Source organism: Rhodnius prolixus, unplaced genomic scaffold, assembly GCF_049639745.1.
Source record: "Rhodnius prolixus isolate KJV_2025 unplaced genomic scaffold, Rpr scaffold_6, whole genome shotgun sequence".
In the NCBI taxonomy this organism is placed as follows: Eukaryota; Metazoa; Arthropoda; class Insecta; order Hemiptera; family Reduviidae; genus Rhodnius; species Rhodnius prolixus.
In genome coordinates, this window is record NW_027411634.1 from 7,591,122 (window position 1) to 7,616,550 (window position 25,429).

Below are 25,429 nucleotides of genomic sequence, written 5' to 3' on the forward strand. Positions count from 1 at the left end.
TGCAGAGATGGAGGTATTTGGAACATTTGGGTTTATCGAATTCATGGAAAAATTCTAGCTATATTACATTTACACCAAATACATATTTTACACTTCAAAGATCCACACTTATAGGAGCCACAATAGATTTTTTAGATCGCATTAAATTAGGATTATAGCTACTCCCTTTTACAATCTACAAAAATGATGAAAATGCTCTTTAAAAAGAAAATACCAGAAGCTAATTTAAAGTTATATTAGCAAACTTAATCTGTAAAATACTTTTACTTACTTTTAAATAGATAAAGTGGACCATACGGAGTAAGTTATACTTTAAGATACGGAAAGAAATAAAAATAATTAATTTATGAAAATAAAACTTACTCATCCCTCATTAAATTTATAATAAGAACATTAAATTATTTAATTCAAAATAGTTGGGAATAAAGAATATTAGTTGTCAACGAAATGTAAAAAAAAATTAAAAGAAAATAGAAGTCTAACTATTTCTTTAAACAAATGAAAATAAATAAAATCCTACTTAAGAAAACTATTCATGCATGTTTCAAAATCATCAAACATCAATATCTTACTGCAAATTAAACCTTTTATACAAACAGAATCACTAATGAATTGCTCCTAATAAATGTTATGTTCAACAGAATTAGGACAAAAAATAAAATGATAAGGGAAATCATCCTAATGTAATTTAAAAACAACTTTTTGAGAGGCCACAACAAACATTAAAGGTCGTTCAAATAAATTGTTAACGAAGAATTTAAAGAGAAAAATTCCTATAAATCTAATATTTTGATAAGATAAATGCAACTGATTGAGGGAAAATAAAATTGTATTTGTTTTTGGAGAAATGATTAATTGATCTATATTATTACGAATAATATTTGAAGATCAGAATTTACCGTTACCATCTAAACTTTAATTGCAAACTACAAAACACAACATTTTTCAAACAAACATGTTAATCGACTTCATTCTAAAAGAAATTCTACAAGTATATGTGGTGATATATCCAATAAATTCTACTAAGTAATTAAGTAATTAAATCTAGAACATACCAGGCTAATTATTGAAAAACGATTATTGGATGTATTTAAACATGAAATCCAAGTACAAGCACTGAACAGACCACTCTTGGAGTACGTCATTGCCAAAGTTAAATAAATATACTTCTTTAAACTAGTGCCAAATTAATGAAATACTCTTTACAATCAAAAATAAAAAAAAAACTATGAACAATACATTTTTCAATATTATAATTTATATCCTATAATTACTATACTGGAAAAAAGTTTACTTTATAAACTTATAGGGGGAGATAAAATGTGTTTATCAGTATAAAGCACTTTAGATAAAAATGATTTTTCTCTTTATTTTACAAGTCGTCAATAACTGTGTACTTGCTGTTTAAAAAAGTTCTAATTAAAGTATTTATTACTATTAAAACACGTAAATTTGCCTAACATGAATGCACAATTGAAGGTAAGAGGCTCTTTTTTTTATTATAACTTTCAAAGATTATTAGGATTCGTTTCAATGGGTTTTGTAAAACTAATTTTTATCACATGTGAAAACTTACAGTAAATTTAAAATTATTAAGTAGATCCAAAGCCTAAAGCATAAATAACCTCCAATAGTGTCATATAACAGTTCAAAAGTCAACAGAATAAATCTTAAATATCACAAGAATAAGAGATTCAATAATAAAGGAAATATCTTTCTTAAATTAAATTTAAGTATGAGTACCTTATGGAATCTCAATATCTTAAAACAAATTATTCTTACCTGAATTTCTAATAGAAGTTCGGCTTTCCTACGCCTGATTTCTATCAGCATCTTCTGCTGCTCTGGAGTCAGGTCTGTATAAAAATGAATACGATGTTAATATCAATACTGAAATTAAAAATTCAACTAAACTGGCGAGAAGTACTATAACCTGCATGGGCAAAAACTCAACGAGAAACTACTATTCCTACACTTAAAATTATTACATTTAATAAAAAGATAAATATTTATTTTACAAAAAGAGAAAGTTAAGATCGGATCAAAGTCTACGTTAAAACTTTAAAGAAATTCCATCCAGTAAAATGTAATTTCAAAATAATTCATGTAAACATCCCACATAAAAAACTCATTAAATTCATTTGATGTTACCTTTTGGAACGGTAGTTTTTCATCTGACATTTTTGTTAATTTACAATTTATTAAATGTATTCAAAGGAAATATTAAAACAATAAGGATGTTTTAACCTTTAAATATTTAAATAGAAATAATATGTTATGTGTAAATAATCAGCTTTATATTAAAAAAAACTAGCAAAATTTCTTCACAAAACTAGTGTTTAAATTTAAGAAACTGCAATACTGCAAGCCACAAGCCTTTTTTTAAAATTACCTTCTTCTTTTAATAACAGAGAAAACAAAATGTATAACCATTAGAAACGTATTGGTCAAATAAAAATTAGAAAAAAACTATCAATCTGTAATGACTTAGTGAAGGTTAGCTTTTTGTGTTTCAGTAAATATCAACTTACCATTAATATTGAAAGTATCAGAATTATGTTGATTATTCATTTTCATTACGAATAATATTACTAAACCTACTTAAATATAGAAATGTAATTCAACAAAATTGCAAACTCATAAAAAGAATGAACCAAAACACTAGTGATATAGGCCGCCATTTTGAGAAACTACGTAATGGAACAGTTGTACACACAGTACAAGTGCACAAGCTGACACCGTTTCGAATAATATGGGGGGCAAGAAATATTCCCCGCCAAATTTAAAAAACGCTATATTTATTTAATTAATTTTGGTAAGAATAAGAAAAATAAATAAGCAAATAAAATGTTGCCTTTAGATTTATTTCAGTTGGCGTTTTTACAAAAAAATATTCTTAATGCACCAGTTATCTAGATAAAATAATTTTATTCCAGCGTTTGAAAAAAATAATTTAATGGATAATTTAGTCAGTGAAACTTGAAAGACTGCTCAAAAAAATTCATAAGTTAGAATTTAGAGAACAGAATTGAGAGACTTGTGATAGGACATACCAGAGTTTTTAAAAATCAATTCTTTCATTTTTTTAAAAGAACATTTGTTTGGAATTGGAAAATAATGTGAGGCCAGCTATTTCATAATATTAAAAGCAATGAATAAATATTTAAATCTTTAAAAATTTGATATCTGAGATGATATGTAAACTGTGAAAGTTTATTTTTATTTTTTAATAAGCAATTATTGTAATCCTTATCATCAAAAAGAGAGATAAAAGCACAGCTCTAGCAGATTAACATTCTTTTCGTTATAGTCTGCTGATATTTTTCTTGCATTAATAGTCTTCTATAACTAAAACGTGTATTTTAAAATACAGACATTTTTAAAGTAAAATGACAGAATGTAGGAAAAATTGTACGTACTGAAAAATATAAATGACGCCGAGCCTCACTCACCCAATCATTTGAATCACTTTTCACTTTTTCTGTTAACTAGTTATTTGTAGATATATGTACGTACAATAAAAATAAATTAAAACAGACAACTTGAGCGCGGAAGAATTAATAGGGCACCCAGCGCTTAAGTTTCAAGTTGAAACTACAACCTCGCCAAATTAATTGCATAATTCAAGAATATCTCACAACATGTAAATAAGTATATAAAAAATAAATAGATATTTCGAGTTTCTTGACTTTAAATGACATTGTTATTGATTAGCCAACAGCAAATTTTTTGTTCAAACATAATTTAAGTAGCTTTTTAAATTATTTATTTTAGATTAAAAAGGCACAGAAATATGCGTTTATCCTTTAGTTATTGTTGTGAAGAGGTTTTTTTTCTGTTATCAATTTTCCATGTTAAATTACCTACTTACTTAGTACTAATTTTAAATTAATTGTTTAATTTTTCTTAAAATAAGTGGATTTAAAAATATTTAAATTAACCATTTTGTCCCGAAAATGTCAATGATTTATTTATTATTTGATACTGCGTAAATGTTTTCGATATTCTCGACAAGATGGGTACTTCAAATTTTGAAATAAAATTTATTATCTTCAGCTTTATCGTATCTGTGATAAGATAGTAAAGTACGGTTCATTTTTTTTAATGTAGCTTAATAGTATAAAGTATGATCACTTCTAAAAGCTGTAAACGTTCTCTTTGACGAAATTTGACAAGAGTATTTTGTGTACAATGGTGTCCAGTTAGTGTTACAAATTTATGGGTTTCTTATTGTTGATTCCATACTTTAAGAGAAGCTTCTTCCTTTTCCACATTTTGTCTTTACATGATGTTCTAGAATTAAGTATCTTAAACATTCTATTTGTATTGAAGTTCTTGCCTTTTCGAATTGATAATGTGTTATTGTTGCACTATCGTTTTAGTTTCAACATAGTGAAATACAATTGAAGATGTACAAAGTATTAACTTTATAACTTTTACTAACTAGTACAAATTTTATAGAGAAGTAAATTTAACTTGATACATCATTGAACTTCGTGATTATATATAATTTTTTGTTCAGGTAATTTTCATATTTTATTTGCTTTCCGAAGGGATAAATTTTTGGACTTTTTTTCACGTGTTTTGGCAATTGGAATATTCATTAACGTGCCTAAATTTATGACTAACTATTTTATGGTATTATAAGTTCTAAAACTGTGCAATATTTTTTGATTGAACTTATTATGGTTCGCTTTAAGAAGATATATTTTATTTTAATTTTAGTCTTATTTATGTATTTTATGATTTACATAAATGACATAGAAATAGATTTTATTTGGCTTGTATCTCCATCAATTACTACTGAATCTATTCAGATAGCTTGTTATGAAAATAACAGTCTTAATAATCTGCCGACTATTGAGTCTGAAAATGTACCTAAAAACACTTCTTTCTTTTTCCTTGAAACATCATGTCATGAAAGTTACTTGCGACTATCTGCCAGACAAGCGTGTGCAATAGAATCAGTAGCGTTACTCAACCCATCATCTAAAGTTTTTTTATTGATACCTTCACCAATCAAACAACCGGAAAGATTTGATCTCCATACCAAAATCCTTTTGACGTACGATAATATTAAATTTCGTCATATAGATATGAAATCCTTTTTTAAATCTACACCGCTAGAGGAATGGTATGCTATAGATAAACTGAAATCAAGCAGATGGCCTCGTTCACACGCTAGTGATATTTTGAGGTATACAAGTCTATGGAAATATGGAGGCACTTACGTTGATCTTGATGTGGTCTTGCTGAGGTAAGTTAAAACTTAGTTAAGATTAGATGTGGGGGTAGGCATCACACGCCTGATATCGCGGTTGGTCGACCCTTTGCAGGGCTATTTCTGGAGGAGTTCAGGGTTCAGGGTAGTTATTTCGCTATCATCTCCTCCGGTTTCAAATTGCAAACTTACGATTTTAACAAAGATATACGAGGTCGTTTCTCTTTCTCCTGACACCTTCTTATTAGGGTATGGATTAAAAAATGTCCCGCTCTGTAAAGTTGTGTTCTGAGCGTAGCAGTGGTGTGTCCTATTTTCTAGCAGAGGATAGCTGGATGGATGTGAGTGTCACATACACGCTTGTAATAAATAAATGTCCTCGCTACAATCTCAATCAGGGATCGTCTAGTTTTGCTTGGTGCCCAACGACCTTTTAAGAACCTACCCACTCATTGGCCCAAATTCACCTGGCATCCCATACTAGAAAGGTGATTTTAAACTAGTATCTGCTACCTCTTCGAGACACCATCAAATTTATGAAAATGAAGGGAGAAACTTTGGTAGGGTGAGGTTTTTCTTTTCCACGTGAGGTTTTAGTCAAAATGACATAGGCAAGTCATTTTTTGGTTTGGCTTCTTCTGGTGATATTTGTGAGGTCAACTACAAATACTGAAGAAGGCAAAATCAAGACGTTGAATTCTTCTACTTTACAATTTTTACCTTGTACTATCAGAGATATCATGACAGTCATTGATAAGTACTTAAATTGTTTGAGTTAGTAAAATCACGAAAAATATCTTATCTATTAATTTGAAGATTTAAAAATTTTTAAAACTAATTTTTAACACTTTTAAAATATTGTTTGTTGAAAAGATGCTTTTAAATGGTTGATTAAATTCTAAAAAATAATTCAAGAACGTAGATGTCAGAGCTCTGCGTGATGTAAGAACTTTGAAAGTGTTTCTTGGCCATTTTTACTGTGGCTAATTGAGCTATTAGTTAATTTTAAATTACATTTTTATTTCTCATTCAGTATTTTCTTCTTTTTTTTAAGATCCTTGAAAGGACTTAGCAATTTTGCTGGAGCAGAATCTCCTAGGAATGTCGCTGCCGGTATGCTGTCGTTTACACATGGACATCCCCTTTCAGACTTAGCAATCAGAGAAATTAGAGATCGATTTAAAGGCTATTTTTGGGGATATAATGGACCACAAGTCATTACTAGAGCACTTAAAAAATATTGTGCTGTTTCCAAGGTATGTTTCTTCAAAGATTTTTACAAATGTATAAAAGAAAAGCGACAAAGGCCCCTCAAGAATCTTGGACTCACTAGAAAAATAGATGATACTTGATTTTTTGAAAACATTCTGAAATTGTTTATAATACGCCTGAAGTCAGAAAAACTAATCAAATGAATTATACGTTGGATATTGTAACTTATATTGTTTTATAAAATTTTACAAGTTTATGAATTATCACAGTTTCCTCAAATTTCTCGCTAATTGTAGATGTAATGAGTAGCATCTTTCGTGTGTTTTCCCATAATTCATGTTTTTAGATTAACACGAAAAACTATAACTGTTCATTTTAAAATTTAAATTTCTACAAGTGAGAAACCTAGTTTCATTTTGAAGATTTGAGAGGCAATTGATTTGAAATGTAGTCTTAAATAGTCGGATGTGAATTCTAAATATAATAATTAAATTTGTTGCACTTGCATCATTTATATTTCTGTATTAGCTGAGCAATTCTTTTGATTTCTTTTGCTGATATTTTGTAATATTCAGTCCAAAATGTTGAAACTTCTTTTTGTTTTAAAAACTCTCTGATCATTTGGATCTTCTACATCAACCAATTGTCTTACAAAATGGTTAAAAGTATACAATAAAAACATGCTTGATTAGATTATCAGGGTGGGACCTATGCCCAAGGTACCGCAGCCAAAAGTGGCTTATTGTGCCATCTCCTTTGGATTTCGTAGATGAAACCTCCCCTACTAAAGAGGTGGAGGACTTCCTACTAGTTCTTTTTGCACTACTATCTCCTTTGGGCTCAAAGATCCAAAGGTTTCATAGCGCAATCACTTGATTGCCGCAATCTATCAGCCAGTGAGAGGTCGTTTCCTCCTCATCCTCACACAATCTGCACAACGGTTCCGAGCTAATAAGTTTCTCCTTGTACAGATGACTATGCCCTGAGTGTACTGTGTAAATGTATTGGGGTGAAACAGTATATGTTGTGCATGTTCATGTTGTTAGGCTGGGATACCCGCAGGGACGCCAAGTACCCTGAAGAAGTGGCTAATCCACTTCCCTCCCTAAGGGGAAGATGCTTGTAAGTATATATTTTTAAATTTTATGCCACAATACACTTTATTATTTTTATAGATATCCAAAATGACTAAGGAGCAGTGCGGTGGATTTACTGTGTTCCCTCCGAAAGTATTTTATCCTATATATTGGAATAATTGGCGTGATTACTTCAGTTTTAAAGAAGCAAACAGCATTTTAGCACAATTTAATGAAAGCCTAGCTGTACATCTTTGGAATAAATTCAGCCAAAATGAAAAGGTGATAGTCGGTTCTGGGCAACCGTATGACAGATTGGCTGCTAAATTTTGTCCGCGAGTTTATTCAACCCTTGGTGGACGTGGGAATACCTTCTGAGGAAGTTTATTTTCTTAAGTATTTTTATGTTTTAGCTATTAATTGTTTCAATTATCCTACTTTTTTTTGTTAGATATTTTTTGTGTTTTTATTTTGACAGAATTCTAAAAATTTAATTTTTAAATATTTTTCTGTCATATTAATATAGATTACCTATGTTAAAACGTAACTTCTTTTACTTTTCATAATTTGTTAGGCTAGGTGATATGTTTGAAAGCTATTGCTTTCAAGCCACTTTTTTACATTATAACGCACACAACGCTTCAATTCCCTAGAAGTTCAGTTGAATGGCTCCAATGGTACCCGAAGCGTAAAGCACCAATTAAAAGTTATTGTTAGAAGATTTGCCCCGACCATTGCAGAACAACCTTTTTTGTTTCTTCTTTTTTTTTTTTTTTTTTTTTTTTTTTTTTTTAATCTTAAAAATACATCTTCTAATCATTCCATACGTTTCTCAAGAGTATTACAAGTAAACAGAAAATTCCCGCTCGATTGAAGTTTTCTTAAAGTTCTAAGTATTAGCCTCCTCATAACAGTGTCTTTTAGATTCGCATTTTTTCCTCAGCTAAAAGTGGCGCAGAATGTAAGGAATCCTGTTAGAGAAACCACTTATAAGATCCAAAGTTATCTTATTTTGAGCATAATCTTCTCTGCGGAGGTATTAACTTTCAGTGTTCTCTCATGGCACAATAATGATAGCAATGCATAAGTCAGGATCTAAGTGTCTGTTTCCTATTCTCCTGTGATACTCTGCCTCGGGACTGGATCGCGCAGTTAGGGGCACAGTATGAAAATGTTTTTGCATTTTCTTTTCAAAATTTCTCAAAAAATCTTTTCACATTCCTTAAAATAGCTATATAGCGAATAAAAAAGATAAAATACTGTAACTACACTCTTTTTATTATTATTATTTTTTATAATTATATTATGAGGCTACAGTATTAATGTTAGTTTAGAATCACGCTTAATGGAGAGAATTAGGTTTATTATTATTTTAGTTATGATGGATTTGTAGTAAATATAATTTCATGACATCTGTGATATACACTCCGTTGTATGAAACCGACTCTCAGCCATTTAACAGAGATTATTTTATAACGTTTTTATATTGTTTTTTGTTTAAAAGGTCTTTAACTATAAAAATTTATAACTCTAATTGTAAAATCTAGAATCAAATTTGTTAATTGGTTATAAATAAAAATTAACTGTTCTCTAATCAGTCTTGAGTCATTTAAGGTCAAGTATGTTTTAATAGATTTTAGATAAGAAAAATGGAAAGAGGAGTACAGTTAGGTTTTGCCTAGTTATTTTTCATAAACGATAAAAATTTGACTACTTAAGATAATTGAGATAATATGATTTCCTAGTATAAGTTACCACAAAAATCACAGAAACCATAAAGTGAAGTGCTTACCGGCATTACTTTTTGTTCATGGGCCAAATTCTAATCTTGCTGTTCAAAGTTAATATTTCTATTGCTTTACAGCCCAGATTCTTAACCTACTTTACTAAAACCACCTACTCTTGGCGATCGACCGCCTTCCTCCTTCAGTGTCGCACTCCCATTCGTCCCTAAACCTTTTCCACCTCATGCAACCATCTAAGATGGAATCTGTCTAAGGTCCTTCGGCTGCTGGAAAGTCATTTGTATGCTAGCCTCGGACCGCAACTTCTCTCCATCTAAGTGTCCCAATCTGCAAACCCAACCCAGAAATTTTTAGCTCTTGCATCAAGATCTTCCTCTTTGAAGAGCTCTACTTACTAATGTTTTGCAAGAAACCAAGCTCAAATTGCTTTAACATTTAAACTTTGACTCCTGTAATTTTTCTGGACCTTTCAATTCTTATCGTCTTGTCGTCTTAAGCTTTAAAGCGCAAAGTTGGTAACTAAAATCTATCGCAAAAGATTTGATATCATTTCTATCCTAGGTGCCATGTGTATCTATTATGTATGTATTGTTTTGTCAGTGGTTTTCTATGCAGATATTTGTGATAATATATTTTCCCACTTGCAAATTCATTTTGTAAGCATTAATTTTAAACATCTGCTTATTAAATAATACATTACATTGTCATTTCAAAACAATAACGTTGATATTTTTAATGAAATTATTCCCATTTGCGAATTCATGAAATTATAAAAAGTGGCTGTGCTATTCAAAGCAAATATTTGAAAAAATTTGTGTGTTGGTTAGTTATTTAAAATAAATTTTACCTATGGTGTGTCATTTATAGAAATTAGTGGTCATTATTTTGCAATGTTTATGTTACATGTATATTTGCAGCACTACGCTTTTGGATGACAAATCGAATAATTTCATGTATTACATGAACTTAAAAAAGGTATTTTTATAAAAATCTGTGTAATATACATGACTATTATGAAATTCCACTATTTGTGACGTTTTGATAATTAAGATGGTTTATAAAACAAGTAGTTATTAAAAGAAAATGTACCTGGAATCAAAAAGTTTATATTCTGTAAATCGTATTTAAAAAAAAAACAAACAGGTGTGTATTAAATAAAAAATGAAAATGAAATTAAAAAAAAAATAGCCATTAAATTAACGTATAAGTAATATTGTTTTTAATAATTAAAGATTTTTACAGATTTTTGAAATAAGACAAAATGGTACACCCTTTAGGAATGACAAATCAATGATTATACTGGCATAAAAAATATTTTTTAAAGAAACTTATGAAATAAAAAAAGTATCTAATTAAATTGCCTTTATTTTGATATTCATATTTTTTTGAAAACGTTAATTTTTAATTAAGTTAGGCAATACCAATGGTCTAACGAAACGAAATGATATTAAAATATATACGGTGGGCTGATGACAGAAATTTGATAATGCGTTGTGAATTATATTTATATAATGTAAGTAACAATAAAATGATAGTTTTGAAGAAGATCAATTAAATCGAAACTGAGTGATTTAAGAGATTTATAATACATTCATAAAGATATATCAAAAGGAAATCTGGTCTTAAAAAAGAAATAATAGCATTTTATTCATAACATTCCCTAAGTTTGTGAGTTTAGTCTTTTTTTTAAAAAAAAAGAAAAATAGTATTTTTAAATATTACATGGTACCACCAAATATTTACTTATTTTTCCTAGCAAATGATATTCTTGTCCTATACTAAACGTTCCCTATACTTTGTAATAAAGATTGTAAGTTCATTGGTACTTTATTATTTTTGCAAGTAATGTACATATTTTGTAATAAAGTTTTTATCTATCTAATTTGTTTACATATTGTGTTGTCCTCAGCCAGAAAGAAACTTTGTATTATTTAGAAGAAGCATACCTATATTCTTGACAAAAATAATGAATTCAAAGTTTCTAACTCATCGAGAAAGGAAAGTAAAGTCTTGAAGAAATTGCAATGGGTTAAGATTTTGTTCAATTAAGATGTATTATTAATTTCAGGAAAGTATACACCAAGTTGGGAGAAGTTGACTAGACATTTTTCAGTATTTCGGTGTCCCTGCAGATATTCTAGCCCAACAACACAAATAGGTTCTACATGCATTATATTAATAGGAACAGCAGTGCTTTGGATTAGCGTACTTAATAATATATCCATAAAAATTATCTGCAAACTCATATTGTTTTTTTTAAAACCATTTTTTACAGGAGGCATTTTAGCACATTAACGTTTAGCACTTTCTGAAAGCGTGTAAATCTGAATTTGGCCAAGAGAATTAAGCTTGTACTTGCGTATGCAATTTATTTGTGCTAAATAAATATATTATACTGTCCTGAATTGTTCAATAAATTAATTGTAACATATCCTGGAAATCTGTTCACTTAATGAAACTTTAAACCAGTTGTTTTTGATTTCATGTTATAGGTAATTTTCGATTTTCTTAGTAAAACTTTTCAATTGTACCATAGGATCGAATACGAAGTTAGATCTGAAATGCAGGATGATGTCAATAATTTAATAAGTCATTATCAGCTTGTTTCCTTGAATCTACAGATAGAACGCTGAGAATGTACAAAAGCTTTACACATCAAATTCCTAGATAAAACCAGATAAACCAAACTCTGGTGGATGAAAATACGAAACTTATCAGAAGGAAAAGATAAGAAATGTAATTAATTATTGTATTATCTATTAAATTTTACAAAATCTTACCTTTTAAAAAAATTAAGCTAATTAAACAGTTTATTTAGCAGTTATCATTAGTAGTGGTAAGTATTTAATTTACATGTTACATATGAAAATAATGAATCTCTATTATGATTAAATACATTTTATAAACATAATATGGTTTTACATCTTAAATGTGATATATAATTTTAAAGTCACAATTCTTAATAACAGTCAAGAGTTATAAAGTAAGAATGTAAATTTCTAAGTTTCTTTTATTGTATTATACAGAGTAACTTAAATCATTTAAGTAATTTATTCAATTTTATCATTTATTTATTCTGTTAAACCATAATATTAACAAATGAAGTAAATATAAAATGTGAAAATTTTCCATTCATCCAGTAACTTTGCCTATAGCTGACATCGCACAGTCGATGACTTTAGTCCATGCATCTTCCACTTCTGGATTCATTGCAGTACCTAATGCCCTCCTCAGAGTTTCTAATACAACTTTCCCAAGAGTCTAAAAAAAAGTATTTTGGTTTTTGTTTTTTCATAATTTACAAGTTCATTAGAATAAATGAATGAATGAGAAGAAGCAATTTTACATCTTAAGTTGGTAACTGTATGGAGATTTATGAATAAAATATTTTATTATCAGAACGAAATTCAGAAAATAAATTTAGTAAAACCTTTATTTAAAAGATTTCTAAATGTTTTGTTTGGAATACCTGCAATGATTTTCATGCTTACATGTTCTATTTCTCAATAGTAAAGACAGATTATGAAGAGTTAAATATTTTTGCCGCTATCAAAGTAACGATAAAAGTAACTGCTTTAAAACGGAAGAAAAAAGAACTTGACTAAAGCTTTTTTTTTATTTTATTTTTCTATATAAATACTTATTAACGAAACTATGACATTCTTTTTTTGCTTTTGTAAGGAAAACTTAGCACTTTTTAAAACGTCTTGATTATATTTTGGTCAAATTCCTTAAGGGATGGCGTGAAAACCTAACACTGCGACCCAGTCCTATTTTGGCTCCTTCTAATGCTAACAGTTCTCTTCTAGTCTGAACTCTGAACCATATAAGCTCTTAGAACACACCCCAATAAAAGAAGTAGAGTTTCCTTTTCTTCAGACTCAACTACTCAAGTTTTTCACATAAAGTAACAATATTTGGAAAGAACAGGTGAATCCTTAGTATGAGACTTCTGAGAGGTAATTAGCTTTTTAGGGCAAACACATGTTTTCAAAAGTTAAGTCTGATAAAAAGAGCTTAAGTTTCTCTTGGGAGAAAAAAAAACCCTGAACCATCATCTTTCATAAAGCGTTCGTTGGTAATTCGCTCAAGTAAAAAAATGATCAGCTACAGTTATATACTTACAACGAATTCTTCTTTCTTTATATTTCTTTTCTTGTGATTGCTAGCTACAGATTTTAATATTTTTAACAATCTTTCATCATTTTCTAAATTATCAATTACTTCGTTGAGTGAGTCCATAACTTTATGTTTTACATGAAACAAAAACATTGGATTGTCAAACAATGATTTTGCCCCTTCACTTTTAAATCTTGCAAAGTATTTCTCAAAGTCAGGATGTAGCTCAAATAATCTATGTACAAAAATAAAAAAAAAATACATATGTATTAAGGACTTTTAAATGTAGGGAATTGTGATTAATACTCCGCATAATATATTATATTATATATTACATATTATGTTAATAGTAATCATGCACTTACTGTTTTAAATAATGATACATGCTTCAATAGGAAAATAACTTACACTTGGAACAAAAAAACACCAGAATTTTCTTTATCTTTATAAACTGGTTCCCAAGTTTTTCTAACAGCTGCTATGCCTTCCTTACTGACACCACAATCTTGTATAATCTGAAACAGAAATTGATTTATTACAATTAAATGCTTACTTAATTTGCACTCCAGCTTTTAAGCATAACATTCACTTTAATGCACGAGGTTTTTTAATTGTAAGGATGGAACATGTTATTTGGTGTTTAAATTTCATTGTAATAAGCAAATTAAAATTGTACATAAAATGAAGAGTTTCAAGTAGAATTTATGAAAGATTCAAAGCATACATCCAATTGTTAAATATGGAATATAATTATATCATTCTAATGAACCATCTGGAAACTTTTCCATACCTCAAGTTCTAAGTGAAATAGATGTACACTTCGACAAAATTAACTTCTTTTGAAAATAAAGTTTAAAACAAAGTTTCTTTGCTTACTACTTCCTTTTTTAGGGGCTTCTGAAATATCTACCTTAACTTCAAAAACATTTACTTAGTTTGTGGAATTGCTTTAAGAACAGTAACGGAATAAAATTAAAACCAAAAATAATTTCTAAAAATTAATTTTTACTTCCCAGGTTATAATTCAGTTCATTGCTATAAACTGGCCTAAACAGTAGTAATAATAAACGGCATTCTTATGCTATCTAGCGATGAAAGCTTGAACTAACTTTTTCTAGTAGTTCCAACAAATGCCACTAGAGGGCACGAAAAACACTTTTTTTTAAGTTTTTGACCTTAAAATATAGTCAGCTATCAATTTAGAATTTGTTAAAATGATTTACCAAGAAATAGCATGCCAGAGCTATCTAGCGGCATTTGGTTAAACTACCACAAAAGTTTAGTTCAAGCTTGTGCCTCTAGATGGCATGAGAATGCACTTTTCTACATATATGTAACCTGTAAATAATCAAATAAAATAGAGTGAATATTTTATTTAAAACAATTTATCAAACGTAACATTATTAAGTTAATTGTTAAGTTCTTCATAAGGGGGAATGAATATATCACTTTCTGCATTCAGGTGAGTTAATAATAGTGTAATAATAATTTAAGGCCCCACCCTCCACTCCCTGTGAACACATTACTCTTATGCAAACCACACCAACATGACAAAACGAGAAAGAAGATTCATTAAATTTAATAATTTCAAAACATAAAAATTAATTTGAACCTTATTGCAATACAATTTATTAGCTATAACTTAATACCATATAACTGTATATTTCCCTCCCTAAAAAAAAGACGTGTATTATGCAAAATAAATAGTATAATACAAATAAATAAAAAAATGATGATTAGTTCAACAAATGACTACCAGGTGGCAGAAACCTACTGAACAAAATATTGCTTGGCGGCACAATAACCATATTTTATCATTTATTTGTTTTATCTCATACATTTTTAAATATATAGAAATATACTGTTGCGTGTTATTACGTTATTTTTCAATAAAAAGCTACTGATTTGTTATATGCTATTGATATAAGTTAATAGTAGGCTGTTGAAACTAGCAAAAAATTTTTAAAAAAGTGCATTGTATTTTTATTCTGCATTTTTTAGTTAGAAATATCAACATTACTTAGTACTGTGTTATTGATAATAAAATGTAGTAAAATTAAGCTACAATAAATTATATTGCGCTGAAATTATTGAATACAATTTATTTTTCTTCAAAATCGTCTGTTCGTTCTGTTGTAATTATTGTTTTTGTTAACTTTAATTTTGTTAGGTGGGCAAGGTGAGAGAGAATTTGATCTATTATTGAAGACCTAACAACTTTTTTAAAAAAATATTACATTGTGTTTAGATATTAAATTGATTTACACATTCAATTTGTTGGAATGCTCAATTTTAAAGTCTGTTAAAACTTATAAAGAACTCTAGCTATTTAGCGGCAGTCCTAACAAATTCCGAGATTGAAAGGTTTACTACAAAAAAAACATTAATAGGCAACTGATAGAACATAAATATTTGAGATGGAAGCTTTATTTAAATGTGATAATTTTTGCATAATGTAAGTTATTAAAGTAGCTTAATTCTACAAAAAAATTATTAAAATTAACATCATACCAATGGTAAAGCTAAAATATAAAGTGGTGTATCGAATATAAATAAAAACAAAAAAAGAAATGAAAACATTTTAAATTAATGTGCCCAGCTATGCTATCTAGCGGAATTTATTAAAACTATTACAGAAGTATGTAGTTTCAGCTTTTGCCGCTAGATAGTATGAGAATGCTCTTTTATCAATTTTATCAGCTAGTTTTAATTGAGCTGTCGAACAACATCGTGAAATCTCTACACTCTGGACAGAAGATACGACAACCTTTATGGCAAATGCAAATAACATAAAACATATTTCAAATATTTATGAGTATAGCCGTGAAGATGATCTCTTCTCTAGGTAGAAAAGTTTTGTATTAATTCAAATAAAAAAAAATTATGACTGAAATTGGAAAAATTTTCTTCTTCTTGCATGAATCACCAAAAAGAAAGAATAGTACTTTACAATTTAAATTGTAACATTTTTTAAGTAAGTATAAAGTTAAATACCAAGAAAGTTATGCAAATACTTCTTTTTATTGTATTTAGTGTTCTCAATAAATTTCTATTACCTGAATTATTTGAAAAAACTAACTTTACAAATGATATTTTTCAGAGCTATTACTTTATTATGGTAGTTTTTACATTTTTGGTTTTTTAAAAATAATATTAAGAATCAATTGTTTACAGAATTCTTTACTGATATTTTCATATTATTTATAGTAGTTACTAATTAAATATTTTTTTTTACAAAAGTTGATTTCTTTTAAAAGAAAGTGGGATCTAGGAGTTATTCTCGTATTCACACTGTTTAAAATTTATTCAGACTGGTAGTCTCTGGTATGTTACGGAAAATAAATTTTCGTAGATTGAAGCTATAACTATATATTGTGTTGAATTAGCTAAAACTTATCCTGAATTGTAATGATCACATTAAATGAATTTTCCTAGTCGTACTTAGTGTTGTAATGATTCCTATTAAATTAATTTTTTGCTCACGTTCTCGTACAGTCTCTTTCTTTTCCACTTGACCCATTTCTTATGATTATATATTATGTAGTTCCCTAAAAAATTAAACTATTAATACTTCACTTATTCCTTTATTACCTTATCTTTTATTAAATTTATTATATGAAATTATAAAGAGCATGCAAATATGTCTTATGGAGAACAAAGGAGGATAATAGATAAATAATATAATGAGATCATCTTTAGATGAATGTTGTATGAAAAATAAGCAAGTTTGTTAAAAAATTTAGTTTTGAATTTTGGATTTGAGTTTAAATTACGGTTTTCTTCTCCTGGGTAGTGCATAAAGTAGTAAGAAGAGAGAGCATGGATTTTTTTAATCCACCAAGAAAGTAAGGGATTGCCTACTGACTTTACTTAACTAACATAAACTAAATTCTGACTCTCTAAATTCCAGGTAGTAGGAGATAGTTAGAAAAGATAAATTGGAGTTAATTTAGCTTCAGTACATTTTGCCCAATAGAGAGGACCTCCTCACCGTTTCAGGAAATAGATGTAGGATTCGGAACTGAGTTTACCTAATCTTTCAAATGCAAAAGAAACTTGAAAAAGAAGTCAATTACGTTTGTCAAGAAATTGACGAAAGATATATCAAACAAAAAAGCTTGAATACACTTACATAAATGTTATGTCGCTCAGGGAGTGATATTTTTTATTGTCTGAGAGTAATTTAGGTTTTCGGTAACGTCTATTGAGTTCTCTTAAATAGTAAACGATGACAAAAATTTGACTACCGATAATAGAATTTCATTGTAGAAGGCAGAACGAATAAATAAATTACAAAACTGAATTTTTGAAAAAGTAAAAACTAAAACCTAAATCCAGTTAGTTCTTCTATAAGAACTTAAATAAAAGACTGTGAAGAATTAGGACAGAGCCTGTATGAACAGGCAAGGTTATATCTACGTAAAGCCTCTCTACTCCACCTCGGTTTGCGGTTGATTTTCGATATCGGATGAGTTTCCTCATCTGATTATTTATTGATTACAAAAACTCCCTTCAATAAAATATGATGATTCATTTGGACATCTTGGATGTCTCAAATTACTAATGACTATACGTATATTATTACCTTTGTTTCATAATCTTGCGTTCCGCAAAGAGGCCGCAAAAAGCTACAGGGTTTGATTCCCTGTCTAGGCCTTGGATTTTATTTAATGATTAATATCAGACATACAGTGAAGTATGTATGCTAGCCTCACCCGTCCATATCACCTAATTTGGCAGTTAGAAGTATGAGCCCATGAAAAACAGGCATTACTTTACTTTCTTTAATTTGCGTTTAAAATAAATTTGATTGGTTATTTTCTTTTGAAAAAAATAACAAAAGTAAATATGAAGCAAGGTCACTTCTGTAAATAGCTGGCACTTAGGTGAAGGAGTTACTTCCATACCAAAGAAAAGTTGCCAAGTAGTCGGTCGTGCAACAAGATGGCTCAATCGCTAAAATTTGTCTTTCATGTATACGTATCGTCAGGGACCAACTTGGGTAGTTTTCCTTTTGTAACATTTAAAAATAGACGTATTACTTCTTGATTCATTCTTTAGTGATTCTCGTATAATGCAGATAAACTGGAATATCTTGTCTTCATAAATGCCTTCATTTTGTTCAGTTTATTTCCAAATAGAATTTATCCAAAGTTGGTGACCATTTATAACAAGTGTGCTCATATCAAGAACCCCAAATAAATTAACTCGGTTACGCTATTGCTAACAGAATGCGAAAAATTGTGAGATTAGGTCAGTTGAACTAGCCTATTACTGTTGCTATCCACTGTTCATGTGCCGTGTGCTAGATTTTGTTCTAACGAGTCATCAATTGAGTCAATAATGAAATGAGTCAAGAATTAAAAGTGCAAGTGTTTTTGCATTGATGATAATAATAATAATAATTTTTTAAAAAAATGAATATTCAAATAAAAACTGTTGTTTTCAAAGTATAGCATTGTTATGAGGAGAAAATGTGAGCTATTTCACACAAGATAACAGAAATTCATTATAATTATTTCTCCCTAGAAAGTAAAATAAAATTATGTAATATACGTTTCTAAGTTATCAAATTGAACTAAAAAATAGATAGTACCAGAGACAGTTATCTACACGATTGAATAACGATAGTGTTTCAAATGTTATATTGTAATCCTAAATATTCTCAATAAGCTGAATAATTATCAGAAATTTCTGGGTTAATAGAGAATTCAATTTACCTTATCCAGATTTACTCTAGGAAACCTGAGTATAGTTACTACTCACCCACCTTAACAAGCGTAAAAGATTTAATAAACACAATTGTACTTAAATTCATCTCTTAAAAATGAGCCAATGTATTGTAAATATTTTTTGCCAAGTCATTAACTAAACGTTTGTTATGTAACAATTCTCTCAATTATTATAGTCGCTTAAATTTTCAAAGTGTTCAATTAAATCAGAGTGATTTAAGTCATTTTTAATTTATTAAAGTCAGGAATGGAGTTTATAAACACACATCATTCATTCTCTCTCTTCGATAATTGCAACAAGATTCTAATTCTAAAATGTCAACTATCATATATCCCTGTCAAAATGATCTCACACAATAGGATAAGAATTAAAAAAGGCAAATCGGAGTAAATGAAAGCAAGTACAAAAGACAAGTGGATTTCTGTGTTCAAGAACGGTTCAGCTGACAGGTTCCGGTCAGAAATAATGAAAAACATGAGTCCTGTGACGAATAACATTAACGACATAAAGAATATATAAAAAAGAAATAATACGTTTATAAAAACACGAAAGATGTCTTTAGAGAAATGTTAAAAACACTTGTTTTCTTACTTCTTAGCGGGCTCCAACTTCTACACTTTCCTGTAACCGCTACTTCTTTTCATAAAGCAGAAATAAGGACCAGTATAGATAGTCTTTACGACTTTACATTGGAAGACACACGGCTAGGTGAGAGGTATGATGAAAAAATGGCTCCAAGACCACCTGTGGCGTAGGAAGTTGGGCTTCATCAAAAGACCTCTCAGAAATCCTTTACGACATACAGTCTGAAAACTTCGCCATCACGATCTGCGCTAAAAAAAAAGGTGACAAAAGAAAAGATGTCCTTCTCTTTTCGGACAACCAGTCACGAAGCCCTAATCGGCTTCAGAGAGCAATAAGATTGCTTTTGAGGGAACGACAGGACATGATCGTTGGGATGCCACTATTTTATTGATCCAGTTATTGTCTCCGTTATTAAGTTACTCATTAAATGAAAAACTGGTTACTTGGAACTGAAATTACTTAGTGGTCACACCATATTTCTCATACTCACAAGATCTCAATTTATTGAACTACTTCTAGTAAATTTGATCAGCGTTGTGAGGCTCCCTTCTTCTTGTACTTCTTCCACCATCCCAAAGCTCTCCTATTGTCCCTTTCAGTACCTCCTTTAAGCGCTCTTCCCACCTCATCGCGGTCTGCCTCTTCATCTTTATCCCACCATTCGTGCTTTTTATGCCACTCTAGCCAATCTGTCGGAATCCATCCGTACAACGTGCCCGAACCAGAGTAGCCTATTCTGTTACTGCTTCTGCTGGCTTTACATTCAAGCTAGCATTATGGTGGCGTTAAGAAATCCAAAAAAATATTAAATTAATTTAAATATTTTGTAAAAATATTTGTTTTTTTTTTTTTTTAAATTACTACAGTACAAATACTGCATGTGGAAGACCTATACTACTAATACTAATGCAACTAATGAATGCAATGAATAATTAACTGACACTAATGAATCATTAAGAATACAAAAAACGGTAATGAAACTATTCAAGGTTGGCATCCTATTTGCCTAGAACATAATAAAAATCCATCCGGCAATACAAATTCCGTCGAGAATTTGATAAAAATAGAACTCGTTTGGCTTCACATATATTTAAAGTTTGTAGTATGAGCAAGAAGGACTATTTTAGTTAATTCAAACTAAGAGTTTCGTCTATAATTTACAATTACACATAATTACATATAATTTAAAAGATGTCTCTTCTTTATAAGGAGGCAATCACAGTGTCGTTTGTACTTGTTTAATGGGAATTTCCTGTCCTAACGCATAATCATTTTTAGATTGCTTTTTTTATTATTATTAAATTTTGGATATTTGATTTTGTTAATTTTTCAGCATATTTTCGGATATCTTTCCTTTCTCTTACTCATATTTAGTAGAAGTAGTTTAATAAATTGAGGTCTTCTGAGTGTGAGAAATATGGGGTGATCCTTGGTTATTTCAATTCCAATTAACCAATATCGTACTATGAATAACTTAATAACTCAGACAATTCTGGGCCAATAAAATAGTGGTAGCCCTTGAAAACAATGATTCTAGAGTCAGAGATGCTGTGCTATCACATTTCCTTCAAAGGAATCGTAATAAATATACATATTTGTAATTACGAAATCAATTATCTTTTCAGTTTTCTCGATTCTGAATTACAAAAGTGATGACGAGTGTTTCGATTTTAGAGGATCCTGAAAACATGTAAAATGTATGTATTTATTTACACATATTTATTTTGTCAATATAAAAGTGTATATTGCGCATTATATTTTTATGATTGAAGTAAGTTTTAGAAAATATGTTCAATCATCCTGTTAACATGAACACACCCTGAATATTTCCACAAAGAATGATAAAGCAAGAGATTCCCGTAAAAAATTATTACACACAAATTCTAGGCAACTATTTACTTAACAAAAGTAAATATTGTACTAGAATGTTTACTTTAAATTAAGCAAATATTGTATTGGCTAAGATAGATTTCTTAATATCGCCCAACAGAAAGTAGTAGCCAACGATTAAATAAATAAATTTTGTCGTAACAGCATGCGTGAGTAGCTAAATATTTGCTTAATAGCATTTTTTCTAATTTTTTGTTTTTGGTTTTCCGGGCTGTAAGTTCCTTGTAACCAGTAACTTCTTATTTCGTATTAAACTCGATCAACTTTCCTCAGTCCGGGAATCGAATTTTGATCCCGCATTTAAGGAAATTCAAGAAAAATATCGAGATTTTTTTTGCTTTCATTGCCTACATAAATATGTAAACATCTAGAGAACACTCACTCGAATTCCTCGTACGGAAATTTATAAGTTCTTAACATAGGTTCCCCCACTGTCCCAATGATTGTAAAAAAGAAAAAAAAGAAAAATTGAAATTAAACAGCTTGGAAGGGAGAACATAAATTTAGCTATAAGTAGAATCTTATCAATATGCTAAATGAGAACATAAAGTGAACATAAAATAAAATGACTGTATCAAAGAAATAGCATAGAAGTAGTTGAATGATGTTTTTTAGATCTTTAAGCAATTAAACTACGGCGATTTGCATACATTTTCCTTTGAAATTCAACTGTAACTGAATCTAAGAATTACAATAATGACATGAAATTTTTGAACTAATAAATAAAGGTAATTACGCACATCCTAAGCCAAAAAATGTAAGATTATAAAAAAAATATAAATAATGTTATGTAACTTATTTAATAGCAGACAGAGCAGTGGTGAAGTTATCTACATTTATGATGGTTTGGATAGAATAATGTTACTCCTTAAAAGATCCACTTTACAAAACACATATTTACTTTTATTAATAACTCCTATAATAAGTTACCTCGTAGGGCGAAGTGAATTAGCCACTTCTTTAGGGTACTTGGCGACCCTGCGGGAATCCTAGTCTAACAAAATGAACATGAGCAACATACACCGTAAAACCCCAAAATATTTACAGTCACCTTGGGGTACCGGGCGAAACCCCATTGTAATGTTGCCTTCCTCTGGTAGTGGGGTTCTGCCACACGTGGGGCAAAAAAAAAAAAAAAATGCATAAAAATAAAAAACTCAAAATTATCAGCTAGCTAGTGGTGTTCCTCAGGTTTCTGAGAAAAGTACACTGGGGTTGGGTCTAGACTTAAGGGTGGTATTGTGCCAGACCTTAATATGGATGTGGTGAGTCCCCAGGAAAGCGTTCCTGGAAGGAGCGGAAACGCTGATCCCAAAAAACGGTGGCTCTTGCTGAGGTCTCACAGAAACTAGGTTCAGGAAGCATTTGCCCAAAGTGGGGGCTTATTAGCTCGGAAATGTTGTGCAGATTGTGTCAGGAAAGGGGAGGAATTGGCCTCTCACTTGCTATTCAATTGCGTTGCAATCGAGCGGTTGCGCTTTGAAACCTTTGGAACTTTCGAGCCTAAAGGAGAGAGTAGCGCAAAAAGAACTAGTAGGGAAAGTCCTCAATCTCTTTAGAAGGGCACAATAAGCCTCTTTTTGCTGCGATGCCGTGGGGCATAGGTCCCGTCCCGATATTTAGTCTTAATCTCATCTTTCTTTTAAATTTTCGAAATAAATAAAATTAAAATAACTTTTAACTATTAATTTTTAATTTCAATTGTAACTAAAACAAAAAAAAAATCTGAAAATCTGAAAAATTGGAATCTGCAATGTTAGGAAGTGTTGATTTTATCCCCATAACATGCATGTTTTTTTTTTCATGAACATCCGAAACCGGTCAGAAAAAAAGAACGTACATATGAACAGATAAAAATCCACTACCCTATTTGCATTCCTTTGACATCTTGTTTTCATCACGGTTTTTGAATTAAAGGTGCTCGTGTATAGCTTTCTTTTTGGAATAATTGTGAAAAGAACTAAATTGATATACAAATTTAAGCTTTCAAATCTTATGAAAAATGATATAATCTTTTGGAAAATTTAGGCGCCACGGTAGCCGAGCGGTTAGAGGCGGGACCTGCGAAGCTAATACGTATTGTGGTACTGGGTTCGATTCCCGGTCTTAGGCCTTGGCTTTTTATTTAATGGTTAATAAAAGGAATTTTACAGTAAAGTATGTTTGCTAGTCGCCTCCATCCATAACACCTAATTGGTAATTGGTTGTAAAGCCCGCCTGAAAAAAAATAGGCAATTACTTTACTTTTACTTTATTGAAAATTTGGGCAATTAAATTGGCTGTAACTCTCTAGAAATTAAAACCATTTTATAGAGCCAAATCACGAAAGCACTAACAATGTAAAACATGACCCGTTTTCTCGAACTCGGTCATTATTATTATTTTTTAATAAATTTATATTATTTTTTCGCTTAATATTTTAATGTTCGATAGTAGCAACCATCTTCTTATCTAAGTTCACGGATATCCATCTTTTACAACTGTTAATATCTAAGTTCACGAGTATCCATCTTTTACAACTGTTAATATCATCTATGCCTATTTTATCAAAAACTTGGTTCAGTAAAGTAATACACCCGGATGACGAATTTTGACAAAAAACGTTATAGTGGCGTCCTCAGTTATAAAATATAAAATTTCAACTGTTTATAAATTTTTGCTTTTACGTTACGTTGACTTTTCAAACACCTACAAAACACATTCACGCTCACTGCGAGGGAGAAGAATTTGTAAAAAAATATTTTTCTGAGTCTCAGAGTACTTCTTGAAGTATTAGATACTCCAAGTGAAAACTCAAAGTTAGAAAGCTCCCTTAATAGTAGAGTAAAAGGAAGTCAAACTGTACACTTGAAAAAAAAAAAAGAAAAAAAACTTACCGGCATAATTTACGGTTTTCTCCTTAAGTTTCTTCAATGCAAGAAAGCAATCACCCACATTCATACACTATAATCAATAATTTGTAAGAAATAGCCAAAGCTAAGACTTGTAGCACATAGAGTGATGTCCGCGTGACAATTGAACGAACGATCCAAAGATATTTGTGGATATTTACAGAGTGCCAGACAGAATATCAAATCTGCTTTGTGCGGCAGACTATTCGTCAGTTTGTAAGAAATGAATAGTCGCTTATATTTGTATTATACGTAGATATATATCTATATGTATATCTTATACTTGACTGAGATAGTATTTACGCATGCGCACTACTTACAAAATCTTACCGCCACCAATCTTGTCCTCCCGTCACCACACAAAATTTACCTTACCTTCAAATTATACTCACAGATTAATTAACAGCCTTCCATCAAGATAGACACCCTTAATACTCAAAATGGATCCGACATATCATTCGTCGCTATTTGACGCCAATACTGTTCAAAAATTTGTGATCAGGTTTACTGTAAAGAAATTATTGAAAAATATTAATAATTGAACAATCTAGTTTTTGGATCAAGAGATGAATACACAGAGCCTAAGCTATTTTATTAGTTTTTCTTAATAGTTGGGGGAGATTATTGCGATCATGCATAATTTCATCATAAATATATGATGTCCACTGAGTTTGAAAAAGTAATTTTTAAAGAATGATCTGTGTACACGTTTAGTGTGTTTATAAAATTATTTCAAAAAAGTAAAATCGCGGGGAAATGTAACTTTACTTTTCGAATTGGTCCCAACAGAGGACTCTTAGCGAACAAAATCTCTCATTGGAGTGCACCACTTCACTAAATTCAATTTCATTATGTTTCTTTGCTCGAAAATTACTCCAAAAATTTCCTTTTTGTTTTAGGATACTCTAAAGATGGATAGAGGTAGATTAAAAGTTAAAATTAAGTGTAATATGCAGT

At 29.9% G+C, this 25,429-nt stretch overlaps 3 protein-coding genes across 10 annotated transcripts in view; 1 reads left to right on the forward strand and 2 right to left on the reverse strand.

Moving 5' to 3' along the window:
• step (cytohesin steppke) overlaps positions 1–3,724 on the reverse strand; it is a 124,752-nt gene extending 121,028 nt beyond the window's left edge. The window contains exons 1-2 of one of the 3 annotated variants that reach the window (XM_074142543.1): positions 3,420–3,724; positions 1,783–1,856 (exon numbers count right to left, since the gene is read on the reverse strand). In XM_074142543.1, the coding sequence (XP_073998644.1) occupies positions 1,783–1,833 (51 nt within the window). In that variant the 5' untranslated portion in view covers positions 1,834–1,856; positions 3,420–3,724. Of the gene's footprint in view, positions 1–1,782; positions 1,857–1,933; positions 1,978–2,531; positions 2,717–3,419 lie in introns of those variants that run through there. The other 2 variants (XM_074142542.1, XM_074142544.1) reach the window with 2 other exon arrangements.
• LOC141461430 (lactosylceramide 4-alpha-galactosyltransferase-like) lies at positions 1,381–8,304 on the forward strand. 5 transcript variants are annotated; one of them, XM_074142550.1, is made up of 4 exons: positions 1,381–1,479; positions 5,095–5,257; positions 6,276–6,477; positions 7,609–8,304. In XM_074142550.1, exons 2-4 carry the CDS (start codon positions 5,097–5,099, stop codon positions 7,885–7,887), a joined length of 642 nt encoding a protein of 213 aa, XP_073998651.1. In that variant the 5' UTR covers positions 1,381–1,479; positions 5,095–5,096; the 3' UTR covers positions 7,888–8,304. The 5 variants fall into 5 exon arrangements, with proteins under 5 accessions (XP_073998651.1, XP_073998648.1, XP_073998647.1 ...); XM_074142547.1 differs by lacking the exon at positions 1,381–1,479 and adding an exon at positions 3,803–4,085 and having other exon boundaries at positions 4,383–5,257; XM_074142549.1 differs by lacking the exon at positions 1,381–1,479 and adding an exon at positions 3,806–4,522.
• LOC141461433 (cytoglobin-1-like) lies at positions 8,271–24,726 on the reverse strand. 2 transcript variants are annotated; one of them, XM_074142554.1, is made up of 5 exons: positions 24,458–24,726; positions 16,857–16,921; positions 13,782–13,888; positions 13,380–13,608; positions 8,271–12,515 (listed from the first exon to the last, which is right to left on the reverse strand). In XM_074142554.1, the coding sequence occupies exons 1-5, from the start codon at positions 24,519–24,521 to the stop codon at positions 12,387–12,389; spliced, it is 594 nt and encodes a 197-aa protein (XP_073998655.1). In that variant the 5' UTR covers positions 24,522–24,726; the 3' UTR covers positions 8,271–12,386. The 2 variants fall into 2 exon arrangements, with proteins under 2 accessions (XP_073998655.1, XP_073998656.1); XM_074142555.1 differs by lacking the exon at positions 16,857–16,921 and having other exon boundaries at positions 24,458–24,721.
• Between the last annotated feature and the right edge of the window lie 703 nt (positions 24,727–25,429).

What these genes read in the sequence shown, in the direction of transcription:
- LOC141461430 (XM_074142546.1), top strand. Translation starts at nt 4,686, where the DNA reads ATGGTTCGCTTTAAGAAGATATATTTTATTTTAATTTTAGTCTTATTT. An exon ending in CTTGATGTGGTCTTGCTGAG is followed by an intron (nt 5,258 to 6,275) that starts GTAAGTTAAAAC and finishes CTTTTTTTTAAG; the next exon opens with ATCCTTGAAAGGACTTAGCA. An exon ending in AATATTGTGCTGTTTCCAAG is followed by an intron (nt 6,478 to 7,608) that starts GTATGTTTCTTC and finishes TTATTTTTATAG; the next exon opens with ATATCCAAAATGACTAAGGA.
- LOC141461433 (XM_074142554.1), bottom strand. Translation starts at nt 24,521, where the DNA reads ATGAATGTGGGTGATTGCTTTCTTGCATTGAAGAAACTTAAGGAGAAA. An exon ending in GAAAACCGTAAATTATGCCG is followed by an intron (nt 16,922 to 24,457) that starts GTAAGTTTTTTT and finishes TTAATTTTTTAG; the next exon opens with GGAACTACATAATATATAAT. An exon ending in GAAAGAGACTGTACGAGAAC is followed by an intron (nt 13,889 to 16,856) that starts GTGAGCAAAAAA and finishes TTTCTGTTTCAG; the next exon opens with ATTATACAAGATTGTGGTGT.